This window comes from Tachyglossus aculeatus, chromosome 22 (genome assembly GCF_015852505.1).
Source record: "Tachyglossus aculeatus isolate mTacAcu1 chromosome 22, mTacAcu1.pri, whole genome shotgun sequence".
Taxonomy (NCBI): Eukaryota; Metazoa; Chordata; class Mammalia; order Monotremata; family Tachyglossidae; genus Tachyglossus; species Tachyglossus aculeatus.
The window spans coordinates 47,607,381-47,633,771 of record NC_052087.1 but is presented as its reverse complement, the minus strand read 5'-3'; the positions used below and the strand labels follow the sequence as shown (position 1 = coordinate 47,633,771).

At 47.3% G+C, this 26,391-nt stretch overlaps 1 protein-coding gene across 2 annotated transcripts in view; it reads left to right on the top strand.

Annotated features, from left to right (window-relative positions):
• Nucleotides 1-1,438: 1,438 nt before the first annotated feature.
• The window catches only part of UEVLD (UEV and lactate/malate dehyrogenase domains), a 45,623-nt gene continuing 20,670 nt past the window's right edge, over nt 1,439-26,391 (top strand). Inside the window, exons 1-5 of one of the 2 annotated variants that reach the window (XM_038764511.1) lie at nt 1,439-2,282; nt 5,932-6,016; nt 16,120-16,185; nt 21,288-21,451; nt 25,370-25,505. In XM_038764511.1, coding sequence (XP_038620439.1) covers nt 2,241-2,282; nt 5,932-6,016; nt 16,120-16,185; nt 21,288-21,451; nt 25,370-25,505 — 493 coding nt within the window. In that variant the 5' untranslated portion in view covers nt 1,439-2,240. Of the gene's footprint in view, nt 2,283-5,931; nt 6,017-16,119; nt 16,186-21,287; nt 21,452-25,369; nt 25,506-26,391 lie in introns of those variants that run through there. The other variant, XM_038764512.1, reaches the window with a different exon arrangement.

Below are 26,391 nucleotides of genomic sequence, written 5' to 3'. Positions count from 1 at the left end.
CAGGCGGGCGGGGCGCGGCTAGAGGATTTGGCCACTAGCGGGCGCTGTAACGCGGAGCAGGAACGTGGGGAAGTTTGTCCGCCGGCGGGCGCTGTAGCGCGGAGCGGGGACGTCAGGAGGTTTGTCCGCCAGCGGGCGCTGTAGCGCGGAGCGGGGACGTCAGGAGGTTTGTCCGCCAGCGGGCGCTGTAGCGCGGAGCGGGGACGTCAGGAGGTTTGTCCGCCAGCGGGCGCTGTAGCGCGGAGCGGGGACGTCAGGAGGCTTGTCCGCCAGCGGGCGCTGTAGCGCGGAGCGGGGACGTCGGGAGGTTTGTCCGCCAGCGGGCGCTGTAGCGCGGAGCGGGGACGTCGGGAAGTTTGTCCGCCAGCGGGCGCTGTAGCGCGGAGCGGGGACGTCGGGAGGTTTGTCCGCCAGCGGGCGCTGTAGCGCGGAGCGGGGACGTCGGGAGGTTTGTCCGCCAGCGGGCGCTGTAGCGCGGAGCGGGAATGTCGGGAAGTTTGTCCGCCAGCGGGCGCTGTAGCGCGGAGCGGGGACGTCGGGAGGTTTGTCCGCCAGCGGGCGCTGTAGCGCGGAGCGGGGACGTCGGGAGGTTTGTCCGCCAGCGGGCGCTGTAGCGCGGAGCGGGACCGTCGGGAAGTTTGTCCGCCAGCGGGCGCTGTAGCGCGGAGCGGGGACGTCGGGAGGTTTGTCCGCCAGCGGGCGCTGTAGCGCGGAGCGGGAACGTCGGGAAGTTTGTCCGCCAGCGGGCGCTGTAGCGCGGAGCGGGGACGTCGGGAGGTTTGTCCGCCAGCGGGCGCTGTAGCGCGGAGCGGGGACGTCGGGAAGTTTGTCCGCCAGCGGGCGCTGTAGCGCGGAGCGGGGGACGTCGGGAGGTTTGTCCGCCAGCGGGCGCTGTAGCGCGGAGCGGGAACGTCGGGAAGTTTGTCCGCCAGCGGGCGCTGTAGCGCGGAGGCGGGGACGTCGGGAGGTTTGTCCGCCAGCGGGCGCTGTAGCGCGGAGCGGGGACGTCGGGACGTTTGTCCGCCAGCGGGCGCTGTAGCGCGGAGCGGGGACGTCGGGAGGTTTGTCCGCCAGCGGGCGCTGTAGCGCGGAGCGGGGACGTCGGGAGGTTTGTCCGCCAGCGGGCGCTGTAGCGCGGAGCGGGGACGTCGGGAAGTTTGTCCGCCAGCGGGCGCTGTAGCGCGGAGCGGGGACGTCGGGAGGTTTGTCCGCCAGCGGGCGCTGTAGCGCGGAGCGGGGACGTCGGGAGGTTTGTCCGCCAGCGGGCGCTGTAGCGCGGAGCGGGGACGTCGGGAGGTTTGTCCGCCAGCGGGCGCTGTAGCGCGGAGCGGGAACGTCGGGAAGTTTGTCCGCCAGCGGGCGCTGTAGCGCGGAGCGGGAACGTCGGGAAGTTTGTCCGCCAGCGGGCGCTGTAGCGCGGAGCGGGGCACGTCGGGAGGTTTGTCCGCCAGCGGGCGCTGTAGCGCGGAGCGGGGACGTCGGGAGGTTTGTCCGCCAGCGGGCGCTGTAGCGCGGAGCGGGAACGTCGGGAAGTTTGTCCGCCAGCGGGCGCTGTAGCGCGGAGCGGGGACGTCGGGAAGTTTGTCCGCCAGCGGGCGCTGTAGCGCGGAGCGGGGACGTCGGGAGGTTTGTCCGCCAGCGGGCGCTGTAGCGCGGAGCGGGGACGTCGGGAAGTTTGTCCGCCAGCGGGCGCTGTAGCGCGGAGCGGGAACGTCAGGAAATTTGTCCGCCAGCGGGCGCTGTAGCGCGGAGCGGGGACGTCAGGAGGTTTGTCCACCAGCGGGCGCTGTAGCGCGGAGCGGGAACGTCAGGAAGTTTGTCCACCAGCGGGCGCTGTAGCGCGGAGCGGGGACGTCGGGAAGTTTGTCCGCCAGCGGGCGCTGTAGCGCGGAGCGGGAACGTCGGGAAGTTTGTCCGCCAGCGGGCGCTGTAGCGCGGAGCGGGGACGTCGGGAAGTTTGTCCGCCAGCGGGCGCTGTAGCGCGGAGCGGGAACGTCAGGAAGTTTGCCTAGCGGCGGGCGCCGTAGCGCGGAGCGGAAGTGGGAACGTCAAGAAGTTTGACCGCCGGCGGGCGCCGTAGCGCGCAGCGCGAATGGGAATATTAGGAAGTTTGTCCGCCGGCGGGCGCCGTAGCGCGCAGCGGGAACGGGAATGTCAGGAAGTTTGTCCTCCGGCGGGCGCCGTAGGGCGGAGTGACCCTACCCGGAAGTTTGGGAGAGTGGCGGAACCGGCGGCCCCCGATGGAGTTCGATGGCGACACCGTCCGCGGGCTGCTCGGAAAAGTAAGAGGAAAGATCACGATCATCAATCAATCAATCAATCAATCGTATTTATTGAGCGCTTACTGTGTGCAGAGCACTGGACTAAGCGCTTGGGAAGTACAAGTTGGCAACATCTAGAGACGGTCCCTACCCAACAGTGGGCTCACAGTCTAGAAGGGGGAGACAGAGAACAAAACCAAACATATTAACAAAATAAAATAAATAATCAATCAATCAATCAATCAATCGTATTTATTGAGCGCTTACTATGTGCAGAGCACTGTACTGTAAATAGAATAGATATGTACAAGCAAAATAAATAGAGTAATAAATATGTACAAACATATATCCATATATGCAGGTGCTGTGGGGAATAATCAGTCAATCAATCAATCGTATTTATTGAGCGCTTACTATGTGCAGAGCACTGTACTGTAAATAGAATAGATATGTACAAGCAAAATAAATAGAGTAATAAATATGTACAAACATATATCCATATATACAGGTGCTGTGGGGAATAATCAATCAATCAATCGTATTTATTGAGCGCTTACTATGTGCAGAGCACTGTACTAAGCGCTTGGGAAGTACAAACTGGCAACAACTAGAGACGGTCCCTACCCAGCAGTGGGCTCCCAGTCTAAAAGGGGGAGACGGAGAACAAAACCAAACGTACCAACAAAATAAAATAAGTAGGATAGAAATGTACGAGTAAAATAAATAAATAAATAGAGTAATAAATATGTCAGAGTAATCAGAGTAATCAGAATAATAGTTTTTGTTAAGCGCTTAGAGAAGCAGCGTGGCTCAGTGGAAAGAGCCCGGGCTTTAGAGTCAGAGGTCGTGGGTTCAAATCCCGCCTCCGCCACTTGCCAGCTGGGTGACTTTGGGCAAGTCGCTTCCCTTCTCTGGGCCTCAGTGACCTCATCTGGAAAACGGGGATTATCCACTTCATTCATTCATTCGATCGTATTTATTGATCCTTCCCCTTCCTTCCTCTCCCCCTCGCCCCCCTCTCCATCCCCCCCATCTTACCTCCTTCCCTTCCCCACAGCACCTGGATATATGTATATATGGTTGTACATATTCATTACTCTATTTATTCATTTATTTACTTATTTTACTTGTACATTTCTATCCTATTTATTTTATTTTGTTGGTATGTTTGGTTCTGTTCTCTGTCTCCCCCTTTTAGACTGGGAGCCCACTGTTGGGTGGGGACTGTCTCTAGATGTTGCCAACTTGGACTTCCCAAGCGCTTAGTCCAGTGCTCTGCACACAGTAAGCGCTCAATAAATACGATTGATTGATTGATTGAGCGCTTACTGTGTGCGGAGCACTGGGCTAAGCACTTGGGAAGTGCAAGTTGGCAACATAGAGAATCAATCAATCAGTCGTATTTATTGAGCACTTACTGTGTGCAGAGCACTGGACTAAGCGCTTGGGAAGTCCAAGTTGGCAATATAGAGAATCAATCAATCGTATTTATTGAGTGTTTACCGTATGCAGAGCACTGGACTAAGCGCTTGGGAAGTCCAAGTTGGCAACATAGAGAATAAATCAATTAGTCAATCGTATTTATTGAGCGCTTACTGTGTGCAGAGCACTGGACTAAGCGCTTGGGAAGGACAAGATGGCAACATATAGAGACGGTCCCCACCCAACAGCGGGCTCATAGTCATTCATTCATTCAATTCAGTCGTATTTATTGAGCGCTTACTGTGTGCAGAGCACTGGACTAAGCACTTGGGAAGTACAAGTCGGCAACATCTAGAGACGGTCCCTACCCAACAGCGGGCTCACAGTCTAGAAGGGGGAGACACAGAACACAACAAAACATATTAACAAAGTAAAGTAAATAGAATAAATATGTACAAATAAAGTAAATGAATAGAATAATAAATCTGTACAAACATATATACCTTTTAGACTGTGGGTCTAAAAGGTATATATGTTGGGTAGGGGCCATCTCTATATGCTGCCAACTTGTACTTCCCAAGCGCTTAGTACAGTGCTCTATACACAGTAAGTGCTCAATAAATACGATTGATTGATTTAATCTCCATTTTCCAGGTGAGGGAACTGAAGCACAGAGAAGTGAAGTGACTTGCCTAAAGTCACACAGTTGACAAGCGGCAGAGTCGGCATTCGAACCCATGACCTCTGACTCCCAAGCCCGGGCTCTTTCCACTGAGCACCATGCTAATAATGGTGTTTGTTCAGCGCTTACTATGTGCCAAGCACTGTTCTAAGCACTTGGGGGGGATACAAGGTGATCAGGTTGTCCCACGTGGGGCCCACAGTCTTTAATCTCCATTTTACAGATGAGGGAACTGAGGCCCAGAGAAGTCAAGTGACTTGCCCACGGTCACACAGCTGACAAGTGGCAGAGCTGGGATTAGAACTCACAACCTCTGACTCCCAAACCCGGACTCTTACCACTAAGCCACGCTGCTTCTCGTGGTATTGGTATTGGTATGGTATTTTTTGAGCGCTTATTGTGTGCAGAGCACTGCACTAAGCGTCTGGGAGAGTACAGTAATTATAATAATAATAATAATGGTATTTGTTAAGCGCTTACTATGTGCCAAGCACTGTTCTAAGCGCTGGGGGGGATACAGGGTAATCAGATTGTGCCCCGTGGGGCTCACGGTCGTCATCCCCATTTTACAGGTGAGGAAACTGAGTCACAGAGAAGTGACTTGCCCAAAGTCACACAGCTGACGGAATGGGGATTTGAACCCATGACCTCTGACTCCAGTAAATCCAATTGGACCATGAGCCCCATTTTCTTTTTCTTTATGATGCTACTGATGCCTGTTTACGTGTTATGGTGTCTGCCTCTTCTAGACTGTGAGCCCGTTGTGGGCAGGGATTGTGGCTATTTCATCATCATCAATCGTATTTATTGAGCACTTACTGTGTGCAGAGCACTGTACTAAGCGCTTGGGAAATCCAATCAGCAACACATAGAGACGGTCCCTACCCAACAGTGGGCTCACAGTCTAAAAGGGGGAGACAGAGAACAAAACCAAACATACTAACAAAATAAAATAGATAGAATAGATAGGTACAAGTAAAATAAATAAATAAATAAATAGAGTAATCATCATCATCAATCGTATTTATTGAGCGCTTACTATGTGCAGAGCACTGTACTAAGCGCTTGGGAAGTACAAATTGGCAACATATAGAGACGGTCCCTACCCAACAGTGGGCTCACAGTCTAAAAGGGGGAGACAGAGAACGAAACCAAACATACTAACAAAATAAAATAAATAGAATAGATATGTACAAGTAAAATAAATAAATAAATAGAGTAATAAATATGTGCAAACGTATATACATATATACAGGTGCTGTGGGGAAGAGAAGGAGGTAAGATGGGGGAGATGGAGAGGGGGACGAGGCTATTTGTTGCCGAATTGCACTTCCCAAGCGTTTAGTCCAGTGCTCTGCACACCGTAAGCGCTCAATAAATACGACTGAATGAATGAACGAATAATAGGTATTTTCATTATGATTGCATTTTCTTCTCCCTGGATGTATTCTGCTTTGGTGGGTGGTGGTATCGTACAGCCCGTGGGTGCTCAGTAAATGTTTGTTGAGGATATCGAGGGCGGCAACTCTTTTCTAATTCGATACCATCATTTTCCTTTGTTTCCAGTATAAATTCAGAGATCTGACCATGGAAGAACTGAAGAACGTAAATACGGCCTACCCAAATTTCAAATTCTCCATGGACACCTATGGTAAGGGCCTCCCCTGTTAATTTGGGTGGAATTTTTAAAGTGATTTTATTTTTGACGGTATTTGTTAAACACTTACCACGTGCCAGGCACTGTACTAAGCGCCGGGATAGATAAGAGAATCAGATCAGACATGGTCTACGTCCCCGTAGGGCTCAGAGTCCGTAAAACCCCCACTTTGTGGATGAGGGTAACTGAGTTCCAGAAAAATGAAGTTAAACTATTAGAGTGGATGATTTATTTTGAGCGCAGGGATCATGTCTACTTGCTCTGTTTTACTCTCCCAAGTGTGCGGTACAGTGTGGCAGAGAACATGTCTACCATTCCTTTTATATTATTATATTATATTATATTATATTATATTATATTATATTATATTATATATTATATATCATTATATTATATTTTGTATTGTATTATATCATATTACATTATATTATATTGCATTATATTATATATCATTATATTATATTTTGTATTGTATTGTATTATATCATATTACATTATATTATATTGCATTATATTATATTATATATCATTATATTATATTTTGTATTGTATTGTATTATATCATATTACATTATATTATATTCCATTATATTATATTATATATCATTATATTATATTTTGTATTGTATTATATTGTATCATATTACATTATATTATATTGCATTATATTATATTATATGATAATAATAGTAATGATGGCATTTATTAAGCGCTTACTATGTGCAAAGCACTGTTCTAAGCGCTGGGGAGGTGACAAGGTGATCAGGCTGTCCCACGGGGGGCTCACAGTCTTCATCCCCATTTTACAGATGAGGTAACTGAGGCCCAGAGAAGTTAAGCGACTTGCCCAAAGTCACACAGCTGGCAATTGGCAGAGCCGGGATTTGAACCCATGACCTCTGACTCCAAAGCCCGGGCTCTTTCCCACCGAGCCACACTGCTTCTCTATATCATAGAGAATATAATATATCATATTATATCATATCATATTACATTATATTATGTTATATTGCACTCTCCCAAGTGCTTAGTACACTGTTCTGCACACACAGTGAGTACTCAATAAATACGATTGATTGATTGCACACAGCGGCGGTATGGTGAGGCGCTCACTATGTGTCAAGCAGCGAAATAAACCCTGGGGTTGACGCAAGCCGAACGCAGGCTCCCTGTCCCTCGTCAGGCTCACAGTCTGAGAGAGAGGGAGGACTGGTTTTAACGGGCCCGTTCTGCAGATGAGGAAACTGAGGCACAGCGAAGTGACATTCCCAAGGACACACAGCAGATCAGGGGCGGAGTGGGATTAGAACCCAGGACCCCTGCCCCCCCACAGGCCCGGGTTCTTTTCTTTAAGCCACGTGGCTGAGCTTGGGCTCTATCAGGACCGTCAGCAGAGGCCCAGAGAGGTTAAGTGACTTGCCCAAGGCCACCCAGCAGACAAGTGGAGGAACCGGGATTAGAACCCACGACTTCTGAATCCCAAGATGCTTCCCAGAGATGGAGAGGGAAGGAGGGAGAGTTTCTAGGCGGGTCGGTCCTCAGCTCGTTGTGCCTCCGGGAGGAGGGAGACGGAAAACGGGGGACGAGGAGAGGGAGCAGGAGGAAAAAGGAGGAGGGAGAAGAGGGAGAGGGAAAGAAAAGCCCGTTGTGGGCAGGGATTATCTCTCTTTGTTGCTGAATTGTCCTTTCCAAGCGCTTAGTACAGTGCTCTGCGCACCGTAAGCGCTCAATAAATGCAATTAAATGAATGAATGGAGTGCCGGGATCTTTCCGACCGTGTAGTCGGCAGGCCACCGGAACGGTTGCGTCGAAGCGACTGGGAAAGGCCAGGGACTCGGGATTGTACTTCCCAATCGCTTAGTACAGTGCTCTGCACACCGTAAGCGCTCAATAAATACAATTCAATGAATGAATGGAGTGTCGGGATCTTTCCGACCGTGTAGTCGGCAGGCCGCCGGAATGGTTGCGTTGAAGCGACTGGGAAAGGCCAGGGACTGGGGACTGTACTTCCCAAGCGCTTAGTCCAGTGCTGTGCACACTGTAAGCGCTCAATAAATGCAGTTAAATGAATGAATGGAGTGCCGGGATCTTTCCGACCGTGTAGTCGGCAGGCTGCCGGGACGGTTGTGTCGAAGCGACTGGGAAAGGCCAGGGACTGGGGACTGTACTTCCCAAGCGCTTAGTCCAGTGTTCTGCACATCGTAAGCGCTCAATAAATACAATTAAATGAATTATTGGAGTGCTGGGATCTTTCCGACCGCGTAGTCGGCAGGCCGCCGGAAAGGTTGTGTCGAAGCGACTGGGAAAGGCCAGGGACTAGGGACTGTACTTCCCAAGCGCTTAGTCCAGTGCTCTGCACACCGTAAGCGCTCAATAAATACAATTCAATGAATGAATGGAGTGTCGGGATCTTTCCGACCGTGTAGTCGGCAGGCCGCCGGAACGGTTGCGTCGAAGCGACTGGGAAAGGCCAGGGACTGGGGACTGTACTTCCCAAGCGCTTAGTCCAGTGCTCTGCACACCATAAGCGCTCAATAAATGCAGTTAAATGAATGAATGGAGTGCCGGGATCTTTCCGACCGTGTAGTCGGCAGGCCGCCGGAATGGTTACGTCGAAGTGACTGGGAAAGGCCAGGGACTTGGGACTGTACTTCCCAAGCGCTTAGTACAGTGCCCTGCACACCGTAAGTGCTCAATAAATACAATTCAATGAATGAATGGAGTGCCGGGATCTTTCCGACCGTGTAGTCGGCAGGCCGCCGGAACGGTTGCGTCGAAGCGACTGGGAGAGGCCAGGGACTCGGGACTGTTTTTCCCAAGCGCTTAGTCCAGTGCTCTGCACACCGTAAGCACTCAATAAATTCATTCATTCATTCAGTCGTATTTATTGAGCGCTTACTGCGTGCAGAGCACTGGACTAAGCGCTTGGCAAGTACAAGTTGGCAACACACAGAGACGGTCCCTACCCAACAGCGGGCTCACAGACTAGAAGGGGGAGACAGATGACAAAACAGAACATATTAACAAAGTAAAACAGAATAAATATGTACAAGTAAAATAAATACAATTAAATGAATGAATGGAGTGCCGGGATCTTTCCGACCGTGTAGTCGGCAGGCCACCGGAACGGTTGCGTCGAAGCAACAGGGAAAGGCAAGGGACTGGGGACTGTACTTCCCAAGCGCTTAGTCCAGTGCTCTGCACACAGTAAGCGCTCAATAAATACGATTGAATGAATGAATGAATGGCTGGCCGCGTTAAGAGTTAACTGCTCTGACGACTGTGCCCTCTCAGTTGTCAACAAGTTGTTGCCACCTTGTACTTCCCAAGCGCTTAGTCCAGTGCTCTGCACACAGTAAGCGCTCAATAAATGCGATTGATTGATTGATTGCTTCTCTAACCATCTGTCTCCTCTGAAATCATGGTTTTGCCTACGTTTAGCTTTCCTCATCAGCAGAAAATCTGACACATTTTTAAATCACTTCATTCCTCTGGGCCTCAGTTCCTTCATCTGTCAAATGGAGGTTCAATACCTGTTGTCCCTCCTCCTTAAACTGTGAACCCTCCTTCTTCTCCCCCTCCTCCCCCTCACCTTACCTCCTTCCCCTCCCCACACCACCTGTATATATGTATATACATGTTTATTACTCTATTTATTTTACTTGTACATATTTATTCCATTTATTTTATTTTGTTAATATGTTTTGTTTTGTTGTCTGTGTCCCCCTTCTAGCCTGTTAGCCCACTGTTGGGTAGGGACTGTCTCTAGATGTTGCCAACTTGGACTTCCCAAGCGCTTAGTCCAGTGCTCTGCACACAGTAAGCGCTCAGTAAATGTGATTGAATGAATGAATGAATGAATGAATGAGTGAATGAATGAATGAACAGGGACTCTTGATTTCACTGATTCAGGACCAGGGTAGACAGGGGCAGGACCTAGTGAAGCCCGTTCCCCCGCCCCACAGAAGATTAGTCATCCCCTTCTCGGTGTGGGATGGGGAAACTGAGGGAAACCGTCTACCCTTCCTACATCCTCCTTTACCCTTCAAGATCCTGGAAGTTTCCCATTCCACAGCTTCCAGAAGCGGCTCTCCGGCTGTTTGAAGCATCCAGGGAAGGACAACTGAGGGCCAAAAAAGACAGCAATAATAATAACATTTGTGGATTTGTATAGCGCTTACTATGTGCCAGGCATTATACTAAGCGCTGGGGTAGATACAAGCTAATCAGGTTGGACATAGTCTCTGTCTCACATGGGGCTCACAGTCTCAATCCCCATTTTCCAGATGAGATAACTGAGGCCCAGAGAAGTGAAGCGACTTGCCCAAGGTCACCCAGCAGGCAAGTGGCCGAGCTGGGATTAGAGCCCACGTCCTCAGAGTCCCCAGCCCGCGCCCTTGTCACTAAGGCCGTGCTGCTTCTCTAATAGTAATAATAATAACGATGGTGTTTGTTAAGCGCTTACTATGTGCCAAGCACTGGTCTAAGCGCTGGGGTAGATACGAGGTAATCAGGTTGTCCCACGTGGCACTTACAGTCTTCATCCCCATTTTACAGATGAGGGGAACTGAGGCCCAGAGAAGTAAAGTTATGTTGCCAGTTTGTACTTCCCAAGCGCTTAGTACAGTGCTCTGCACATAGTAAGCGCTCAATAAATACGATTGATGATGATGATAAAGTGACAAAGTCACACAGTTGACAGAGAAGCAGCGTGGCTCAGCGGAAAGAGCCCGGGCTTTGGAGTCAGAGGTCATGGGTTCAAATCCCGGCTCCACCACTTATCAGCTGGGTGACTTTGGGCAAGTCACTTCACTTCTCTGGGCCTCAGTGACCTCATCTGGAAAATGGTGATGAAGACTGTGAGCCCCCCCCCCATGGGACAACCTGATCACCTTGTTAACCTCCCCAGCGCTTAGAACAGTGCTTGGCATGTAGTAAGTGCTTAATAAATGCCATCATTATTATTATTATTATTTTTCCAGACACCCTGAAGCTCTTGTGATGACTCATCTTTTAGACTGTGAGCCCACTGTTGGGTAGGGACTGTCTCTATATGTTGCCAGTTTGTACTTCCCAAGCGCTTAGTCCAGTGCTCTGCACATAGTAAGCGCTCAATAAATACGATTGATGATGATGATTTTCAATAGATTTGCATCTCTTGCTTCTGCTGAATATCAAAAATATGGAATATGCCTGGTGAGCTGAAAACGAGGCAGGTTTTCCGAACAAAGCACCAAGCAAGCAGACTGTCACAGGGTAGGGCCACGGCGACCTTGGACGCTAACTGTCGCTCTCTAAGCAGGCGTAATTACAGTCCAACTAATCTTGGTGTCTTGCATCATCATCATCAGTCGTATTTATTGAGCGCTTACTGTGTGCAGAGCACTGGACTAAGCGCTTGGGAAGTACAAGTTGGCAACATATAGAGATGGTCCCTACCCAACAGTGGGCTCACAGTCTTGCATGACCTGGAAGGGAAATGCGTTCCCAGACAGCTTGGTCTTAGAGGCTCCTTCATTCCGTCATATTTATTGAGCGCTTACTGTGTGCAGAGCACTGTACTAAGCGCCTGGGAAGTACAAGTCGGCAACGTATAGAGACGGTCCCTACCCAACAACGGGTTCACAGTCTAGAGCTCCAGTGACAATGTGTGGATCCGAAAAACAGTGGGCCGTGAAAAAACAGGATAGAAGGGACATCGATTCTTTTGAAATGTGGTGTTGGAGAAGGCTTTGGCGGATACCACGGACGGCCCGAAAGACAAACAAATGGATTTTAGAGCACATTAAACCAAAGTGGCCTTTGGAAAGCCAAATGACTCGACTTAAGTTAGCATATTTTGGACACATCACCAGAAGGATTAATTCTCTATTAATGCTAGGAAATGTCCAGGGAAAGCGTGGAGTGATAATAATAATGATGATAGTATTTGTTTAGTAAATGATGATAGTGAATTGGGGTGAAGAAGACTGTGAGACCCAGGTGGGACAACCTGATCTCTTTCAGCGCTTAGAACAGTGCTTTGCACATAGTTAGCGCTTAATAAATGCCATTATCATTATTATTATTATTGTTATTGTTAAGCAGTTACTATGTGCCAAGCGGCAGACCAGCAGCTGGATGGATAGAGACCATAATGATAACGGAAGAACTGTTGGAAAAGTTGGGGATTATGGCAGAGGACGGGACGTTCTGGAGAAAGTATATCCACGGAGTCGCTGTGAATCGGACTCCGATGGCAGTAATAATAATAAGTCTGGGAAGGCCTCTTGTAGGAGATATGCTTTTAGTAAGGCTTTGAAGCGGGGGAGAGTAATTGTCCGTGGGATTTGAGGAGGGACGGCGTTCCAGGCCGGAGGCCGGGGGTCGGCGGCCGGACCGAGGCCCAGTGAGAAGGTGAGCGGCACCAGAGGAGCGAAGTACGAGGGCTTAGAAGGAGAGAAGCAAGCGAGGTAGGAGCGGGCAAATTAATGGAGTGCTCTAAAGCCAATGGTGAGGAGTTTTTGTTTGCTACAGAGGTGGGTGGGCAACCACTGGAGATTTTTGAGGAACTCATTCGTTCATTCATTCATTCATTCAGTCGTATTTATTGAGCGCTTACTGTGTGCAGAGCACTGGACTAAGCACTTGGGAAGTCCAGGTCGGCAACATCTAGAGATGGTCCCTACCCAACAGCGGGCTCACAGTCTTGAAGGGGGAGACAGGGAACCAAACCAAACACGTTAACAGAATAAAATAAATAGAATAAATATGTACACATAAAATATATAGAGTAATAAATGCATAGAAACATATATACATGTATACAGGGGCTGTGGGGAGGGGAAGGAGGTAAGGCGGCGGGGGGATGAAGAGGGGGAGATCAAACCAAAGACAAAATTTAGGCTCCAGGCCCGGATCTGGCCGAATTGAGGCATTTTATTTGCTTGGCCCTGCCTTGTTCTCCTCATTAACTCTGAGGCGTGGGCGGATACCCCTTCCTCGTCCCCGGCCCGTTCAGGGTCAGCAGCTGTGGACATCAACATTCATTAATTCAATCATATTTATTATTAATAATAATAATAATAATGATGGCATTTATTAAGCACTTACTATTCTAAGCGCCACAGTTCTAAGCGCCGGTGAGGTTACAAGGTGATCAGGTTGTCCCACGGGGGGCTCACAGTCTTCATCCCCATTTTACAGATGAGGTAACTGAGGCTCAGACAAGTGAAGTGACTTGCCCAAAGTCACACAGCTGACAATCGGCGGAGCCGGGATTTGAACCCCTGACCTCTGACTCCAAAGCCTGGGCTCTTTCCACTGAGCCACACTGCTTCCCCTTTATTGAGCGCTTACTGTGTGCAGAGCACTGTACTACTACGACTAGTACTACTACTTTCCCCCTCGTCCCCCTCTCCATCCCCCCATCTTACCTCCTTCCCTTCCCCACAACACCTGTATATATGTATATATGGTTGTACATATTTATTACTCTATTACTCTATTTATTTTACTTGTACATATCTATCCTATTTATTTTATTTTGTTGGTATGTTTGGTTTTGTTCTCTGTCTCCCCCTTTTAGACTGTGAGCCCACTGTTGGGTAGGGACTGTCTCTATGTGTTGCCAATTTGTACTTCCCAAGCGCTTAGTACAGTGCTCTGCACATAGTAAGCGCTCAATAAATACGATTGATGATGATGATGACTACTACTACTACTACTAATAATAATGGCATTTGTTAAGCGCTTACTATGTGCAAAGCACTGTTCTAAGCGCTGGGGGGATACAAGGTGATCAGGTTGTCCCATGTGGGGCTCACAGTCTTAATCCCCATTTTACAGATGAGGTCACTGAGGCTCAGAGAAGTTAAGTGACTTGCCCAGTGTCACACAGCAGACAGGTGGCGAAGCTGGGATACGAACCCATGACCTCTGACTCCAAAGCCTGGGCTCTTTCCACTGAGCCACGCTGCTTCCCTTTTATTGAGCGCTTACTGTGTGCAGAGCACTGTACTAAGCACTTAGCATTGAACTAAACGCTTATCAGCAGCACCCGCGGACCGAGGGAGAGCGGCGTACCTGCCCTGCCCGCTTGGAGCTAAGGGTGGCTTGGCCAAACGAGATATGGCGTCACGGGATCCGATCCCCATTTTACAGATTAGGAAACAGAGGCTCAGAGAGGTTAGGAATGTGACTGTGTACTGTTGTTTTGTACTCTCCCAAGTACAGGGCTCTGCACACAGTAAGCGCTCAATAAGTACGAATGAATGAATGACTTGCTACTCCAGGGGAAATTCTGGAAGGTTTGGAGAAAGTAAATCAAAAATGTCCTCTCTCTAACCCTGTTTCAAACTGGCTCCCTCATTCTTCATTCATTCAATCATATTTATTGAGCATTTACCGTGTGCAGAGCACTGTACTAAGCGCTTGGGAAGTACAAGTCAGAGAAGCAGTGTGGCTCAGTAGGAAAGAGCCCGGGCTTTGCAGTCAGAGGTCATGGGTTCAAATCCCGGCTCCGCCAATTGTCAGCTGTGTGACTTTGGGCAAGTCACTTCACTTCTCTGTGCCTCAGTTACCTCATCTGTAAAATGGGGATTGAGACTGTGAGCCCCATGAGGGACAACCTGATAATCTTGTAGCCTCCCCAGCGCTTAGAACAGTGCTTTGCACATAGTAAGCGCTTAATAAATGCCATTATTATTATTACAAGTCGGCAACATATAGAGACGGCCCCTACCCAACAACGGGCTCACAGTCTAGAAGGGGGAGACAGACAACAAAACAAAACATGGAGACAGGTGTTAAAATCGTCAGAACAAATAGAATTAAAGCTGTATCAGTAATCCATTATCGTGACCTGTGGAACTAATGCTGCCCAATTAAATAATAATAATAATGAAGATGGTATTTGTTAAGCGCTTACTATGTGCAAAGCACTGTTCTAAGCGCTGGGGGGGATACAAGGTGATCAGGTTGTCCCACGTGGGGCTCAAAGTGGAAAGGAGCATGGGCTTTGGAGCCAGAGGTCATGGGTTCGAATCCCAGCTCCGCCACATGTCTGCTGTGTGACCTTGGGCAAGTCACTTCACTTCTCGGAGCCTCAGTTCCCTCATCTGTAAAATGGGGATTAAGACTGTGAGCCCCACGTGGGACAGCCTGATCACCTTGTATCCCCCTCAGCGCTTAGAACAGTGCTTTGCACGTAGTAAGTGCTTAGCAAATGCCATCATCATTATTATTATTATTCATCCCCATTTTACAGATGAGGGAACTGAGGCACAGAAAAGTTGCGACTTGCCCACAGTCACGCAGCTGACGATTGGCGGAGCCGGGATTTGAACCCATGACCTCTGACTCCAAAGCCCGGGCTCTTTCCACCGAGCCACGCTGCTTCTTATAAAATAAATTGAAATTAAAGTTTAAAGAAGCAGCGTAGCCTCGTGGATAGAGCCCGGGAGTTGGGAGGACCCGGGTTCTAATCCCTGCTCTGCCTCTTGCCTGCTGTGTGTCCTGGGCAACTCACTTCACTCTCTGGGCTTCAGTTAACTCACCTGGAAAATGGGGATTAAGACTGTGAGCCCCATGTGGGACGGGGACTGTGTCCAACCTGATTAGCTTCCATCTGCCCCAGCGCTTAGCACAGTGCCTGGCACCTAGTAGGTGCTTAACAGATACCATTAAAAACCAAAAGTTCAGGGGAACAGTACATTTTAACATGGATACTCAAAACCTAGGATGGGAAAACTGATTGGCCAAGGAAAAACTCAATCAATCAAGCGTATTGAGTGCTTACTGCGTGTGCAGAGCATTGTACTAAGCGCTTGGGAAAGTGCAATATAACAGTATACCAGCGTTGGCAAGCACATTCCCTGCCCTCAGTGAGCTGCCAGTCTAAGAGGAAGCATTGAGCAACTGGTTCTTGGGTACAAGAGGAAATAGCATCATCATCATCAATCGTATTTATTGAGCGCTTCCTATGTGCAGAGCACTGTACTAAATATAATATTCTTCGTAAAGAGGAGGGAGGGAGGAAACATCAATCTTTTTTAAGGAGGAAGTACTTTGATGTGGAACTTTTCTTGTTGTAAATAATGGCCTATTTTTGATTTCAGTGTTCAAAGACAGCTCCCAAAAAGATCTGCTGAATTTTACTGGCACTATTCCCGTGAAATATCAGGGTAAGTTTGTCACCGGAATGGATGGGACTTTTCTGGACTGATTAGGGGATACCTAATAATAATAATAATGGCATTTATTAAGCGCTTACTATGTACATATTTATTCTATTTATTTTATTTTGTTAATATGTTTTGTTCTCTGTCTCCCCCTTCTAGACTGTGAGCCCACTGTTGGGTAGGGACCGTCTCTATATGTGGCCAACTTGTACGTCCCAAGCGCTTAGTACAGTGCTTTGCACACAGTAAGCGCTCAATAAATACGATTGAATGAATGAATGAATGCAAAGCACTATTCTAAGCGCTGGGGAGGAGACAAGGTGATCAAGTTGTCCCCCGGGGGCCTCAGAGTCTTCATCCCCATTTTACAGATGAGGGAACTGAGGGCCAGAGAAGTGAAGTGACTTGGCCAAAGTCACCCAGCTGACAAGTGGCGGAGCCGGGATTAGAACCCATGACCTCTGACTCCAAAGCCCGGGCTTTTTTCCACTGAGCTACGCTCCTTCTCTACGAGCCCTGGCTGTAGAACTGTTAGCCAAGTAAATAGACCTTTTAATAAACTGTTAGAAACCGGGAATATTAAATGGAGAAGCAGCATGGTCTAGTGGAAAGAGCCCAAGCCTGGGATTCAGAGGACCTGGGTCTTAATCCTGGCTCCTCCATTTGTCTGCTGGGTGACTTCGGGCAAGTCACTTCACTTCTCTGGGCCTCAGTTTCCTCACCTCTAAAATGGGGATGATGACTTTGAGCTCAGTGTGAAACATGGACTGTGCCCAACCTGATTGCTTCGTATTTACCCCAGCGCTTAGAACAATGACTGGCACACAGTCAGTGCTTAACAAGTACCATGAAAAGAAAGGAGGATTTAATCTTCATTTTACAGATGAGGTAGCCGGAACACAGAGAAGTTAAGTTTTGGGTTTTTTTTTTTTATTTGTTGAACCCTTACTATGTGCCAGGCACTATTCTAAGCACTTGGTAATAATAATAATACTATTATTATTATTATTTTTAAAGTGCTTACCATGTGCCAAGCACCGTTCTAAGCGCTGGGGTAGATACAACGTAATCAGTTTGAACAAATCCCTGTCCCACGTGGGGCTCACAGTCTCAATCTCTCTATATGTTGCCATCTTGTACTTCCCAAGCACTTAATACAGTGCTCTGCACACAGTAAGCGCTCAATAAATACGATTGATTGATTTTACAGATGAGGTAGCTGGAACACAGAAGTTAAGTTTTGGGGGGTTTTTTTGGATTTGTTGAGCTCTTACTATGTGCCAGGCACTATTCTAAGCACTTGGTAATAATAATAATACTATTATTATTATTTTTAAAGTGCTTACTATGTGCCAAGCACCGTTCTAAGCGCTGGGGGAGATACAGCGTAATCAGGTTGAACAAATCCCTGTCCCACGTGGGGCTCACAGTCTCAATCCCCATTTTACAGATGAGGTAGCTGGAACACAGAGAAGTTAAGTTTTGCGGGTTTTTTTTTTAATTTATTGAGCCCTTACTATGTGCCAGGCACTATTCTAAGCACTTGGTAATAATAATAATACCATTATTATTATTTTTAAAGTGCTTACCATGTGTCAAGCACCGTTCTAAGCGCTGGGGTAGATACAACGTAATCAGGTTGAACAAATCCCTGTCCCACGTGGGGCTCACAGTCTCAATCTCTCTATATGTTGCCATCTTGTACTTCCCAAGCGCTTAGTACAGTGCTCTGCACACAGTAAGCGCTCAATAAATACGATTGATTGATTTTACAGATGAGGTAGCTGGAACACAGAGAAGTTAAGTTTCGGGGGTTTTTTTGGATTTGTTGAGCTCTTACTATGTGCCAGGCACTATTCTAAGCACTTGGTAATAATAATAATACTATTATTATTATTTTTAAAGTGCTTACTATGTGCCAAGCACCGTTCTAAGCGCTGGGGTAGATACAGCGTAATCAGGTTGAACAAATCCCTGTCCCACGTGGGGCTCACAGTCTCAATCCCCATTTTACAGATGAGGTAGCTGGAACACAGAGAAGTTAAGTTTTGCGGGTTTTTTTTTTAATTTATTGAGCCCTTACTATGTGCCAGGCACTATTCTAAGCACTTGGTAATAATAATAATACCATTATTATTATTTTTAAAGTGCTTACCATGTGTCAAGCACCGTTCTAAGCGCTGGGGTAGATACAACGTAATCAGGTTGAACAAATCCCTGTCCCACGTGGGGCTCACAAGTCTCAATCCCCATTTTACAGATGAGGTAGCTGGAACACAGAGAAGTTAAGTTTTGGGTTTTTTTAAAAATTTGTTGAGCCCTTACTATGTGCCAGGCACTATTCTAAGCACTGGGTAATAATACTAATTCTATTATAATTATTTTTATAGTGCTTACTATGTGCCAAGCACCGTTCTAAGCGCTGGGGTAGATACAACATAATCAGGTTGAACAAATCCCTGTCCCACGTGGGGCTCACACGTCTCAATCCCCATTTTACAGATGAGGTAGCTGGAACATAGAGAAGTTAAGTTTGGGGTTTTTTTTTTTTAATTTGTTGAGCCCTTACTATGTGCCAGGCACTATTCTAAGCACTGGGTAATAGTAATAATGTCATTATTACTATTTTTAAAGTGCTGACTATGTGCCAAGCATCACTGGGGAAGATACAACGTAATCAGGTTGAACAAATCCCTGTCCCACATGAGGCTCACAGCCTCCCCATTTTATAGATGAGGTAACTGAGGCCCAGAGAAGTGAAGTGACTTGCCCACGGTCACACAAGCAGGCAAGTGGCGGAGGCTGAATTAGACCCCAGGCTCTTTCCACTCCATCACGCCGCCTTCCTGTCTGTTAATTATATTGTTTCCGACTCCCCTACTAGACTGCAAACTTCTAAGGCTGGGATCGCGCCTTCTAACTCCTCCGCACTCTCCTGAGCACTTAGTACAGTGCTCTGCACAGGCACTGTGTAATTACTATTGTTTGATGGACAGCCTGATTTTTTTGTTTTTTTAATCACTGGAGGTCTTTTGAGTTACACAAAGTTTCCAGTCTTTGGAAACTAGTCTGTAGGAAGTAGTAAAAATGAACTGATAATACGCTTTTTGGTCATCATCATCATCAGTCGTATTTATTGAGCGCTTACTGTGTGCAGAGCACTGTACTAAGCGCTTGGGAAGTACAAATTGGCAACATATAGAGACAGTCCCTACCCAACAGTGGGGTCACAGTCTAAAAGGGGAGAGTGGTCAGAGTGTGTCTCGTTATAGGCAGGGACTGGTTCTGCTAATTCTGTTGTACTTATCCTAAGCGCTTAGTGTAGTGCTCTGCACATAGTAAGTGCTCATTCATTCGATAGTATTTATTAAGCGCTTACACTGTGCAGAGCACTGTACTAAGCGCTTGGAAAGTGCAATTCAACAACAGAGACAATCCCTGCCCACAACGGGCTCACAGTCTAGATGGGGGAAGGCAGGTGTCAAAACAGTTAAACAGGCATCAGTATTAATAAATAGAATTGTAGATCTATGCACATCATTAATGTAAATAAATGGAATTATAGATATGTACATATATGCACAAGTGCTGTGGGATGGGGAGGGGGAGTAGAGAAGCAGCGTGGCTCCGTGGAAAGAGCCCGGGCTTTGGAGCCAGAGGTCATGGGTTCAAATCCCGGCTCTGCCAGTTGTCAGCTGTGTGACTTTGGGCAAGTCACTTATCTGTGCCTCAGTTACCTCATCTGTAAAACGGGGATGAAGACTGTGAGCCCCATGTGGAACAACCTGATCACCTTGTATCCTTCCCAGCGCTTAGAACAGTGCTTTGAACATAGTAAGCGCTTAATAAATGCCATCATTATCATTATTATTATTAGAGCAGAGAGAGCGAGTTGGGGTGACGGGGAGGGAAGGGGGAGCTGAGGAAAAGGGGGGCTTAATTTGGGATAAATACCATTGATTGATTGGCTCACTGTGAGCCCACTGTTGGGTAGGGACTGTCTCTATATGTTGCCAACTTGGACTTCCCAAGCGCTTAGTACAGTGCTCTGCACACAGTAAGCGCTCAATAAATACGATTGATGATGATGATGATGGGCAGGGAATGCATCTGTTATACTGTTAAATTGTGCTCTCCCAAGCACTTAGTACAGCTCTCTGCACGCAATCAGTGCTCAATAAATACGATTGACTGGCTGGCAGTGAGCCAGCTTTGTTTGCCGGATACAGATCTTTTCGCTATAAAGCATTTTTTGAGTGAATGGAATGGGGGGGCTAGCAAGCATATCCACTCTGAGTGGTGGATTCATTCATTCATTAAATCGTATTTATTGAGCGCTTACTCTGTGCAGAGCACTGTACTAAGTGCTTGGGCAGTACAAGTCGGCAACATATAGAGACGGTCCCTACCCAACAACGGGCTCACAGTCTAGAACGGGGAGGAGGGGGTATATGAACTCATCCTGGTCCCGGACTCTCGATCACCTTTTTTTTTTTTTACCCCCAAAATAAAACCAAACCAAAGAAAACTAAGTTTAACAGTTTTGCAAGGTATTTGCATATCGGGTCCCGTCTCTCCTTTGTGGTTAGTAAATATTTTTCTAAGCGAAGGCTGCTTTTAAAAGGGCAGCCAGTAGTATAACACATGTTTCTTTATGCTTTGAAGAACTCTTAATATCCGTCTCCTGCTGTAAGCTAAGATTGTAAGCTCACTGTGGGCAGGGATCCGTCAACTCTGTTTTATTGTACCCTCCCAAGCACTTATAGGGTGCTCAGCACACAGTAAGCGCTCAATAAATACCATTGTGTGATTGAAGGATTAGCAGCGTGGCTCAGTGGAAAGAGCCCAGGCTTTGGAGTCAGAGGTCATGGGTTCAAATTCCCGCTCCGCCACTTGTCAGCTGTGTGACTTTGGGCAAAGCACTTCACTTCTCTGGGCCTCAGTTCCCTCATCTGGAAAATGGGGATTAAAACTGGGAGCCCCCCGTGGGACAACCTGATCACCTTGTAACCTCCCCAGTGCTCAGAACAGTGCTTTGCACATAGTAAGCGCTTAATAAATGTCATTATCATTGTTATTATTAGATTTTATTTTGTCTCAACCAGGTAACACGTATAACATGCCGATTCGTTTTTGGATTTTGGATTCTCACCCTTTTGCTCCCCCCATTTGCTTCTTGAAGCCAACTCCAAACATGGGAATCTCCGTGGGGAAGCATGTCGATGCTCAGGGCAGAATATACCTGCCTTACCTTCAAAACTGGAGTCACGTAAGAGCTGTTTGCTTTTAAATTAACGTTATTTCCTCCCGACGGGGCGGAGGCTACGAAGGAGCGATTTTCTTTAGTCTTCAAGGTGCCTTCACGGAAGTCGTCGCAGATGGGAGTGATTGGAAGCGAAAGAGGGGAGAGATGGGTGTTAGTTCCATGAACTGGAATTGGGAAGCAGTGTGGCTCAGTAGATAGAGCCCGGGCCTTGAAATAGTAAGCGCTCAATAAATACGATTGATTGATTGATTCATTCATTCAGTCATATTTATTGAGCGCTTACTGTGTGCAGAACACTGTTCTAAGCGCTTGGAAAGTACAGTTCGGCAACAGATAGAGACGGTCCCTACACAACAACGGGCTCACAGTCTAGAAGGGGGAGATAATCAATCAATCAATCAATCAGTCGTATTTATTGAGCGCTTACTGTGTGCAGAGCACTGGACTAAGCGCTTGGGAAGTCCAAGTTGGCAACATATAGAGACGGTCCCTACCCAGCAGTGGGCTCACAGTCTAAAAGACAACACGACAAGGCTCCCCCACTTGTCTGCTGGGCAACTCTCTTCACTTTTCTGTGCCTTATTTACCTCATCTGTATTTATTTATTTATATTAATGTCGCTCTCCCCCCCAGACTGTAAGATCACTGTGGGCAGGGAATATCTGTTTTACTGGCATACTATACTCTTCCAAGCACTTAATAGAGTAGTCTGCACACAGGAAGAGCTCAATAAATACGACTGACTGTGTGCAGAGCACTTGGTCAGAGGGGTTGGGAAAGTACAAAAGCAATAATAATAATAATAATAATTTTGGTACATATTTTATTAAGCACTTAGTGTGTTGCAAGCACTGTCCTAAGTGCTGGGGGTGATACGAGTTAATCAGGTTTAACAAAGTCCCTATCCCTCCTGAGGCTCACACTCTTATCCCACTGTTGGGTAGGGACCGTCTCTATGTGTTGCCAACTTGTACTTCCCAAGCGCTTAGTACAGTGCTCTGCACACAGTAAGCGCTCAATAAATACGATTGATTGATTGATTATCCTCACAGTCTTATCCCAGACTGAGCCCCCTCCTTCCTCTCCCCCTTCCCATCCCCCCCACCCTACCTCCTTCCCCTCCCCACAGCAGCTGTATATATGTTTGTACAGATTTATTACTCTATTTTCCTTGGACATATTTACTATTCTGTTTATTTTATTTTGTTAATGATGTGCATCTAGCTTTACTTCTATTTATTCTGATGACTTGGCACCTGTTCACATGTTTTGTTTTGTTGTCTGCCTCTTCCCCTTCTAGACTGTGAGCCCGTTGTTGGGTAGGGACCGTCTCTATATGCTGCCAACTTGTACTTCCCAAGCGCTTAGTCCAGTGCTCTGCACACAGTAAGCGCTCAATAAATACGATTGAATGAATGCATCCGTAAAATGGGGTTCAAGATTGGGAGCCCCGTGTGAGACGTGAACTGTGTCCAACCTTTCCCTTCTCCTTCCCTCCTCCTTCCCCATCTCCTTCCCTCCTCCTTTCCCTTCTCCTTCCCGACACTACTCATTCATTCAGTCGTATTTATTGAGCGCTCACTGTGTGCAGAGCACTGCCCGAAGCGCTTGGGAATTTTTATTTCCCAATATAGGAGATATTTATTTTATTTGGACATATTTATTCTATTTATTTTATTTTGTTTAGGTGTTTTGTCTTGTCTGTCTCCCCCTTCTAGACTGTGAGCCCGCTGTTGGGTAGGGACCGTCTCAAGATGTTGCCAACTTGCACTTCCCAAGCGCTTGGTACAGTGCTCTGCACACAGTAAGCGCTCAATAAATATGATTGAATGAATGAATGAATACGATTGACTGATTCCCCCTTCTAGACTGTGAGCCCGCTGTTGGGTAGGGACCGTCTCTGGATGTTGCCGACTTGTACTTCCCAAGCGCTTAGTACAGTGCTCTGCTCACAGTAAGCGCTCAATAAATACGATTGAATGAATGAACCTGATTAGCGTGTATCTACCCCAGAGTTTTGGCACCGAGTAGGCGCTTAACAAATATCACTTTTTAAGAAAAAAGAGGATTAAGGATTGCAAATTCTTGAAACAGTTTCTTATGACTGATGGTAAATTGATATCAGTGAAGGTTCTTGAGCCGGTGGTCATTATCCTGGTCAAATGGTATTTATGAAGTGATGAAAAGAAAATCATTTGCACTCAGAACCCCAACAGTGCTTCTCTTCAATTATTTTTTTTAGTGGTATTTGTTAAGTGCCAACTATGTGCCAGGCACTGTACTGAGCAAGGGGGTAGATACAGTATAATCAGATTGGACCCAATCCACATCTTTCATGGGGCTCCTGGTCCGAATTCCCGTTTTGCAGCTGAGGGAACTGAGGCACAGAGAAGGGAAGTGACTTGCCCAAAGTCACCCAGCTGGCAAGTGGCAAAGCCGGGATTAATAATAATAATAATAATAATAATAATAATAATGGCATTTATTAAGCGCTTACTATGTGCAAAGCACTGTTCTAAGCGCTGGGGAGGTTACAAGGTGATCAGGTTGTCCCACGTGGGGCTCACAGTCTTCATCCCCATTTTCCAGATGAGGGAACTGAGGCCCAGAGAAGGGAAGTGACTTGCCCAAAGTCACACAGCTGGCAAGTGGCAGAGCCGGGATTAATAATAATAATAATAATGATGATGGCATTTATTAAGTGCTTACTATGTGCAAAGCACTGTTCTAAGCGCTGGGGAGGTTACAAGGTGATCAGGTTGTCCCACGTGGGGCTCACAGTCTTCATCCCCATTTTACAGATGAGGGAACTGAGGCCCAGAGAAGGGAAGTGACTTGCCCAAAGTCACACAGCTGGCAAGTGGCAGAGCCGGGATTAATAATAATAATAATGATGATGGCATTTATTAAGTACTTACTATGTGCAAAGCACTGTTCTAAGCGCTGGGGAGGTTACAAGGTGATCAGGTTGTCCCACGTGGGGCTCACAGTCTTCATCCCCAGTTTACAGATGCGGGAACTGAGGCCCAGAGAAGGGAAGTGACTTGTCCAAAGTCACACAGCTGGCAAGTGGCAGAGCCGGGATTAATAATAATAATAATAATGATGATGGCATTTATTAAGTACTTACTATGTGCAAAGCACTGTTTTAAGCGCTGGGGAGGTTACAAGGTGATCAGGTTGTCCCACGTGGGGCTCACAGTCGTCATCCCCATTTTACAGATGAGGGAACTGAGGCCCAGAGAAGTGAAGTGACTTGCCCAAAGTCACCCAGCTGACAAGTGGCGAAGCCGGGATTAGAACCCATGACCTGTGGCTCCTAAGCCCGGGCTCTTTCCACTGAGCCACGCTGCTTCCCTGCTTCTTTAATATCTAAGGTTTTTAGAAATGTATAGAATGGTAGGATTCCAGTTTTGGGGTCTGTCCAGCATGATTTAAAGCGCCAGTTAACTCCGCAGAAGAAGCCGGTGAAATTGCCAGCGTCCAGAGATGGTAACAAGTCTCTCCTTTGGTGTGTGTGTGTGTGTGTGTGTGTGTGTGTGTGTGTGTGTGTGTGTGTTTTAGAGAAGCTCAGTGGAAAGAGCCCGGGCTTTGGAGTCAGAGGTCATGGGTTCGAATCCCGGCTCCGCCACTTGTCAGCTGGGTGACTTTGGACAGGTCACTTCACTTCTCTGGGCCTCAGTGACCTCATCTGGAAAATGGGGATGAAGACTGTGAGCCCCCTGTGGGACAACCTGATCACCTTGTATCCCCACCAGCGCTTAGAACAGTGCCAGCTTGTACGTCCCAAGCGCTTGGTACAGCGCTCCGCACACAGTAAGCACTCAATAAATACGATTGAATGAATGAATGAATGCTTGGCACATAGAAAGCGCTTAATAAATGCCATTATTAAATTAAATTATGTGTGTGTTCCTCTAGCCGAAATCCGTCCTCCTTGGATTAATCAGTGAAATGATCGCCAAGTTTCAGGAAGAACTCCCCCTCTATTCCGCGACGCCATCGAGTGAGGGTCAGCGGGCAGAATTGCTGGCTTATATTGCCAAGATTACTCAAGGTTTGTGTGTTTGCAGAAGGGCAGTTTGGGTTGTTCTCCAAGAATTCCCAACCTTTTTTCCCGTTCGGAGGCGTCTACTGGACCTCCCTTCCCTCACTCACTCCCTTCTTCCCCCGCATCCCGTTTATCTTTGTCTATCTCTGTTTCACTCAGCTTTCTTTCCTGCTCCCTCTTCCCCTTTCCTGTCCTATACCCGCCAATATAGGTAACCTTCCCATTTAATCAATCAATCAATCGTATTTATTGAGCGCTTACTGTGTGCAGAGCACTGTACTAAGCGCTTGGGAAGCACAAGTTGGCAACAGTGGGCTCACAGTCTAGTCCAGTGCCAAGCACACAGTAAGTGCTTAACGAACACCACAATTATTATTACTATTCAATGGAAAGAGCCCGGGCTTGGGAGTCAGAGGTCATGGGTTCAAATCCCTGCTCCGCCTCTTGTTAGCTGTGTGACTTTGGGCAAGTCACTTAACTTCTCTGTGCCTCAGTTCCTTCATCTGTAAAATGTGGATTGTGACTGTGAGCCCCACGTGGGACAACCTCGTTTACCTTGTATCCCCCCCAGCGCTTAGAACAGTGCTTGGCACATAGTAAGCGCTTAACAAATGCTATCATTATCATTATTATAATAAAGAGGGAGGGAGTTTCGGGCCACAAGCCCTGAGAAGCCATGTAGCCTAGTGGAAAGAGTCTGAGCCTGGGAGGGTTCAGGGGGCTCACAGTCTAGAAGGGGGAGACAGAGAACAAAACCAAACATACTAACAAAATAAAATAAGTAGAATAGATAGGTACAAGTAAAATAAATAAATAAATAGAGTAATAAATACGTGCAGACATATATGCATATATACAGGATATATATATATATATATATATATATACATAT